Source organism: Leucoraja erinacea, chromosome 34 (assembly GCF_028641065.1).
Source record: "Leucoraja erinacea ecotype New England chromosome 34, Leri_hhj_1, whole genome shotgun sequence".
Lineage (NCBI taxonomy): Eukaryota > Metazoa > Chordata > Chondrichthyes > Rajiformes > Rajidae > Leucoraja > Leucoraja erinaceus.
In genome coordinates this window covers 12,184,621-12,192,645 of record NC_073410.1, presented here as the reverse complement: position 1 = coordinate 12,192,645, position 8,025 = coordinate 12,184,621, and the positions used below count along the sequence as shown (strand labels likewise).

The 8,025-nt window shown below is 38.8% G+C and overlaps 1 protein-coding gene across 1 annotated transcript in view; it reads right to left on the bottom strand.

Annotated features, from left to right (window-relative positions):
• The window catches only part of antxr1c (ANTXR cell adhesion molecule 1c), a 65,599-nt gene that overhangs the window by 27,550 nt on the left and 30,024 nt on the right, over positions 1 to 8,025 (bottom strand). The window contains exons 10-11 of the mRNA XM_055661839.1: positions 4,046 to 4,144; positions 129 to 198 (exon numbers count right to left, since the gene is read on the bottom strand). Coding sequence (XP_055517814.1) covers positions 129 to 198; positions 4,046 to 4,144 — 169 coding nt within the window. The remainder of the gene's footprint in view (positions 1 to 128; positions 199 to 4,045; positions 4,145 to 8,025) is intronic.

The window sequence follows — 8,025 nt, the reverse complement described above, 5'->3', positions numbered from 1 at the left end:
GAAAAATTCCGAAATCCGATAAGTGTCTGGTCCCAAGGTTTTCGGATAAGAGATTGTGAACCTATAGTAAGAATTACATTTAATTGAAAGCATTTCACATGATACAAAAATCATAGTGCATTACTCACATTCCAACTTCATCTATCACCGGAGCAGGGCAGAGTAAATAATTATCCTCCACAACAAGAGGTTTCTCAGCTAAAAATTATAAATATTTGTTAGTGATGGACGTGTCAAAAAGCAATCAAAATGTACTCAGAATAATATAGCATGTTGCGGTGTAAATTTTTTATTCAATGTGAATAATCTTGTGATATTCTACTGAGTTAAAGGCAGGAGTTACTATTGTTCCATCAATAAAATATTTTGGGTTGTGTGCACAAAGAAAAATCAAGTTATCTTCACCATTCATTAGTTTAGGAATGTTAGTGTCATAGAAATGTTGCTAATACTATTACTGGTTATAGGGCTATCACTAAAGATCATTTCTGTTCTGGTCGTGGTTCTGCATGTGACATGATACACAGCTAGAGTGCCCTTCCACCTCAGTAAAAAATCCTTGTCATTGGACTTCAAACCAGAAGTAATACAACCCAAAATTTAGCAGAATGAAACTTATCCTCCCTTAATCTTGTCCAGTGTTGATTTTTCCTTGAAGAATGTCATATTCTGTGTGACAGCATTTCATATATTCCTCATCGACCAGTTAGTTCCTCTGAGGATTTGGAGGCTCTTCACATCATGTCTTTGCCTTCCACTCACCTCAGTTTATGGTAATTCACTGAATTGTTGCACTAAATCAGCAGTGAAAGGAAAGAGCACTTCCCATTCATTAATTATTCAGATTCAATTTTAATTGTCATTGGTGTACAGTACAGAGACAACGAAATGCATTTAGCATCTCCCCATAGCAAACCCCCTCACCGAGGTACCAGCCCGGAAAAAGCTTTCCTCGACCTTGTCGGCAACGGAGAGACCTGTCGCCCATGTAATCAGTCCATTAAGTCCTTGGCGATGCTGAGCGCCCTCCGCAGACAGCGCTTGCTTTGAAACTCTGCGTGGAACCGGTGATTTGGGCAATTTTCACCACCCCGCGGTCCAGAGCAATACCCTCAGTTGGTAAATGCCTATGGTGCACAACCCTGAGGAGACAGATGGAGTCTCCTCGAAGGCATGAGCCTTCTTGTAGTACAGATGGGCAAGAACGCCATCACCCTGAAAGGTTTCGTCCAATGTGGATTGCTCCTGGAAAGTTTACCACAGCTTGGGTTAAGGGCCAAGTTGTGGAACTGCATGCTGGACCTCCTCCCTGTAGGCCAGCTCACTGATCAACACCTTTTGAGCTGCTTTTATTGTGAGAAGTTCAGCATCTCAAAATGGTGGTTCACCACAATCTTCAGTACCATGTACAGGTGTGCAGTCATAGGTGAAGAGGGAGTAGAGGAGGGGGCTCAGCACACAGCCCTGAAAAGGACAATCACAGATAGTCTGCCCAGTATGTTCAAGGGGTCGATCCAGGTTACCGAGTTTGGTGAAAAATGGAATAATGGTGTTGAAAGCTGTATTTGAACAGCATTCTTACAAAGTGTCTCTGTTGTCAAGGTGGGAGAGGGCGGAGTGAAGTGCCGTTGAGATGGCATCCTCCGTACTCCTGTTCTTGCGGTAGGCAAACTGATAGGGATCCAGTGTGGGGGGTAGGCAGCTTTTGAGGTGTGCCAGACCAGCCTCTCGAAGCACTTGGTGATGATGGGGGTCAGTGCAACTGGGCGGAAGTCGTTGAGGCTTGCCGCAGTGGAGTGTTTTGGCACTGGCAAGATGGAGGTGATTTAAGGCAAGTGGGGTCTGCTTGGGCAAGTGAAGAAGATGTCAGTCCAGACGTCTGTCAGCTGCGCAGCACAGGCACTGACACGCGCCCGGGGATGCCGTCAGGGGCAAAAAGTCCTACTCAGTGCCACGTACACGTCGTAGGGGGTGATATATGGTGATCGGCAGGTAGCACAGCCTTGATGGCTGTCTCTAGATTGTCCCTCGAAAAGAAGTGATTCAGCTCCTCAAGGAAGGAGGTGTCGCTGGATGTGGGGGTGATGTTGGAGGGTCTGTAGTCCGTGATGGCCTGGATGCCTTGCCACATGCGTCGGGGGGTCGGAGTTGTTGTTGAAGTGCTCCTCAATCCTGAGCTTATGGCAGTGCTTGGCCTTCCTGATGCCCCTCTCAGGTTAGCTCACTGTAGAGCATCGCCACTGAAAGCGGTGTCCCGTGCTTTCAGCAGTAGCCACCTCGCTGTTTATGGCCTGATTCGGGTATATGGTAACTGTTTTCACTGAGAGTTTATAAAGTCCAGAACAGAGGATGTATAGGAATCAATGTCCGTGTGAGAGTCAAGCTACGCCTCAGTCAGTGTTTCCAAAACAGCTGAAGTGTGAAGTCCGCTTCCTCTGACCAGACTTTAACTGTCCTTACAGTTGGTTTAACCCGTCTGATGAGTGGGGAGTACTTAGGGAGCAGGAACAATGAGACGTGATCAGACTGACCAAGGTGGGGGAGGGGGATGGCTTTGTAAGCTTCAGCCATATTGGTGTAGACTTTGTCCAGTGTCTTGTCTACTCTAGTGGGGAAGGATACATGTTGGTGGAATTCTCAGTTTGAAATTATTCTTTGATTAATCAGTGGCAGTCGGGTTGTCAATCAAAGGATGCAGGTTTAAGGTAATTGACAAGATATGTACAGCGGATGCAAGGTGATATTTGTCCTGCAATCTTGTGGTAATCTATATTGCATTTACTAAAATGATAGTATTTGCAGATTCAAAAATAATTTTCAAATGAGATTAGATTAATACTTTAGTGAAAAAATGTACACACTCACTATAGGAGCACACCTGGGAAAATGAACAACTTATTAAGTCGACTGATTAAAGTACCATTGACCATTGATGTGAGAGAATGAATGCCCTTTTTTCCACTGATATGACCATTTTTCTTATTTTACAACTTCAAACAATATAACATTTCAGTAATTTGTTATTCTTGCTTATAGACCCCAAACCCAAACTACCGGCAAACATGCTTAAGTTTCAAATACAGATTCAATTGTTATGGCTGAAGAAATCTGAGCTTTGATGTTGAATCCTCTACACATAGTAATATAAAATCTGATACATTTACAGCAAATATGTGAAAAATAGATTGTCAAAAATGAGCATTTTCTGACAGCTTTCATTTTCCTTGTTCATTCATGTTCTGCTCACTGAAAAGCAAGGAAAGGTTCATCCAACCAGTATTTCCATTTGTTACGTGAATACAACTCTTACGCTTGAGTAGTTGAAAGGAAGTCCCTTGAGAAATATTCCTCCTATCCTCAAATGACCTTGCCAAGACTAGCAAACTTAGCTTCTGAACGATTCCTTCGTGGAAAAGTTGGACAAAGCTGGGTTTTGAATGGAGGCTCTCAAACGGGGTGAATCAATATTTTGGTGATATAGTCTGAGATCATTCTGTGATCAAATCAATAATCTTCAGAATGACATGGAGTTTGCTGAATCGAGAATGAAAGTAGAAAAATAATAATTGTCCATTATGGCAGATATTGAAAATACTGTTTAGATATGCTTAAAATTGGAACAATCCTTAGTAAACTGGAATTTTAAAATATATTTTAAAAACATTAATGCATCCTAAATGTCCATTTATAAATTACATGGTTGTGGCAGGGGAAAGTTTTGTTTTATTTAAATGTAAAAGCAATCATGATCATGAATATTAATTTAAATCTTATTTTAGATCTATGTGTTTAATTATGTTTGGTTATCCAATTATAAATTAGGTATTAAGAAATATATCTTTGTGAAATCGGAAATGTCAATTGCTGCTCACTGCCCGATTACAAAACATATTTGCCATCCTGCCTGAATAGATCAAAGCAAGATGACTTGGTCCTAATTTTAGCAATAATCATGTGTGAATCATCAGACTAAATACAATAGAGTTATTGTTTAAGAAATCTCAAGACTGAAAATGGTAGGTTATAAATTTAGAACTGTACTCACTTATCACCTCTGTGTCATTTATCTTGAAGCTGCAAAGAACTTGATCAATGCTCCGTGCATGGGAAAATCCATTGCCTCGTACCACAACCTGATACGATTCTGCGACGATAGCAAAATAACATGAATATTACAACTGCCTATCAACACTGAAACAAAAATGAATTAAATATTTTAAATGCAGATATTTGTATTGAGACTTGTTTGACAATTGCATGACATGTGAAGATTCATTGGAGTCATCAATAAAACACAAACCCAAGCTTGAACACACCATGTATTAATAGATTCTCTACCGATATCTAGTGAATGCAGCTGAGAATTCAATGCGTTCCTAACATCGCCTAATGGAACTTCTTTGTGTTTCTTTATGTTGTGTCAACACAATTTGAATTTATGCACCATTCCCAAAAGAACTCAGACTGAATGTTTCAAGCAAGGATGTTAATGCGACCAATTCAATTTTTCCCACATACTCAGCATGCTTGTATTTCTTCTTGTTATCAGCAGATAACTTTTTAATATGAGCTTGTCATGGCACATTCAACAATCTTTGATTTCAGCACTGCATTCATTTCAGAAGTTGTGTTATTTATTTGAAACATAAATCAAGTACATATTTTAACTGATTTAATTAAGTGTCAATACTTTTGGAGTTTATATATTCAATTTATGTTTCTTAAAATTTGGCCGACCATAGCTGTTCATCAGTGTAGATCGAATTTAGTTAAATATGCCTGGAAAAGGGAATTACATGAGAAAGTAAAATAAAGTTTGGAAGTTCTGCAGATTTTTTCTTGATTTAGGTTTCCAAATACCTTATATCCAATTAGGTTATTTAATGAGCAATCAAGTTGCAACAAAGAAAATTCCAAACGTGAAGTTAGATTCTACAAATCCCACGTGCAAGATCAAATTATCTTTTTTGATAATATTAAGCATTATTGCCCAAGACAGGGAACAACTCCCTAGTTCATCAAATTAGTGCCAAGAGACCATTAGAAATACCTGGGGTGTTATAGGGAGATTAATTTAATATTTTCTCTAAAATACTGCATCACAAATAATGCAGGGCTCCATCAGTATCCCACCAAAGTGATATAATAATTTGACTCAAAGGTGAGAATACTATTGCTGGTTGAGATGATTTAAACTAGGGTATCTATTTTCCCTTGAACAAAAGCAGTGTATAGATGTAATAAATCCTACCAATAAAATACATTGAATTAGTCATAACAACATGTTTAAAGAAGCCAAACTTGTTGTAAAAGCCCGAGTATGGTCTGTCACTTCAGTTTATTATTTATATGGATCATGTTGTCTATCAAAAAAAGACACAAAGCATATTGTGCAGCTTACTTCATACCGTGATTCAACATGTCAATATGTCGAAAGGAGTTTTAGCTATCTTCTCATTAAAAAGCAAAGATGACCTAAAGTGGATGTGGGCCTTTACTGACTGGGACAGGAGAATAAGGATACGAAAAAGCAAGTAAACAAATACTGAAGATAGACACAAATGCTGGAGTCACTCAGCGGGACAGGCAGCATCTCTGGAGAGAAGGTATGGGTGACATTTCGGGTCAAAACCTTACTTCAGACTTCCGAACAAAGTGTTTGCACACAATTACAGTGTGCCTGTCTTCCTGAAAAAGGACACCAAAAACGTCCCAATATGTGATGGGAACTATAGGTGAGAATAAAGAATATAAAATAAATTACAATTGAGAAAAAAAAACAAGTAATGGCGAAATTAATGGAATTTAAAGGTAATAAAACCCCAGAATTGATGACTAAAGATTCCTAATATTTCAGATGAGGGGGGGGTTATTGAAAAGGTGGAAGCTCCATTTGTAATGTTCAAAAATACAACAAATTTCAGGATTTTTAACAGATTGGAAGGGGACAAATGTAACAATCTAAAAAAGATTACTTGGAGAAAATAGGAACTTTAGACCATCTAACCTAAAGGAGCTGTCTCACTTGGGTGACCTAATTGGAGAGTTTAGAAGAGTTTAGGAGAGTTTGAAAAAATGTCATGTTGAAGACCTCCTTCGACTATGTAGAAGACCTCCTACAACTACATTGAAGACCGGCTTCGACTAGCTATGACTAACTTCGGGAAAATTGGACGAGCAGTGGAGAGTGAAGATGACCTCCTTCGATCTCCTTCAACCTCCCTTCGATTCTGATGAAGCCTACCTTCAATTACCTACGACTAACATGCCGACCTACTACAACCTACCAGTAAAAAAAGTATCGATTTATTACCATGGTGACGTTTTTTTTACTCGTGGGCATTTTTCAACATGTTGAAAAATACGCCGCGACCTAGCTGAGGCCTCGAGTACGCGGGGACTACTCTCGAGCATGAAGGAGAGTACAAAGACCTCGTGTCGACCATGCTGCGAGTGTGAGTCGAGGGCAAACTCGCCAGAACTCGTGGAATAGGTCGCCCAAGTGGGACAGCCCCTTAAAACAAGTAGTAGGGAAAATATTGGGTGAATCAGGTTCATCAGTCTGAAGAAGGGTCTCGACCCAAAACGTCACCCATTCCTTCTCTCCAGAGATGCTGCCTGTCCCGCTGAGTTACTCCAGCATTTAGTGCCTATCTTCGGGAAACTATAGGGATCAGATATGAAGGATCAAGTAACAAGGGACTTGGAAAATACCAACAGGATTGGATAGAGCTTAAAAGGATTTGTGAAAGGGATCACTCATTATGATCACTCATTCCTATCCTAGGAAAATAAGTCCAAATGATCCAGATGATGTGGTGATCATCAGCAAGATTTTAATATGCGGTGGCAGTGACCACCTGCGGAGTTTGAACAAGGGAGAACAAAGAGGGAAGAGACAGAGACTTTAAGATTTTGCCTTCCAACACAGTGAGGAGGTGTTTGGTGAACTCACTGTGGTGGATGTTAAATTTGTGTTGATTGTGTGTTTTTGTTATTTTTTAATTATATGTATGACTGCAGGGAAACAAAATTTCGTTCAGACCAAAAGGTCTGAATGACAATAAACAAATCTAATCTAATCTAATCTAATATGATGCCATGCAAGAAATTATTTTTTAAAATCACGTGCAGGGTGTTGAGGCAATATACTGCTCTTGACCGATGGCTGGTTAACAGACAGAAAACAGAGAGTAGGAATAAACAGATGAGCTTTGTGTTGGGTGGTTATGACCAGTGGGATCGGTGTTGGGTCCTTAATTGTTCACAATCAACATCATTGGTTTGGATAATAGATTTCTAGATATTAAAAGAAACAGAGGATGAGGGGTGGGCACTGGAAAGTGATGCAGAGTTAAAAGATTAGTGATCATATTGAATAGTGGGTCAGACACAAAGGCCAAATTATCTCATCTTTCTTCCATTCCCCATGTACTTATTTTCCATCTTGATTGTCAAATCCAATTTCTTATAGGCAGATTTTAACCAATTGGACATCATTCATTTGTAAATCTTCCCCCTTGCTTACTGAATTCAAAGATCAAAGATATATTTTGTACATATTATGTTTTTTTCATTCTACAATTAGTCGTAATGTTAAGGGTAAATATATGAAGATTGACAATTGGAAGCCCGATTTCAGTTCTTTTTCATTAGCTGCTTGGGAGACTATATTGTGTTAAATACTTTCTTTGGTGCCACTTATAGAGTTACTTTAAGTGAGTTACATCCAGTAGGCCACTTGCTTGTGTAGCTTTAAATTATATTTTTGTGTCCAAGTACCAACACAGTTTTATTTCATTACAAAAAATGATTACTTTAAAAATTGAGCTTGCTATAATGTTTCACGTTTTATAGTATTAACCTTAATATTTCTCACGATGGACCAATTGAAACAGTTTTAGTCCATAATTAAAACTGTGTTATCTTACGTTATAAGATGATTACAATTAATAGCAGTAGAATGAAATTCTTATTTACAATATTTAAGAAATATTAATAAATAAGGATGTTAATGTTTATAAT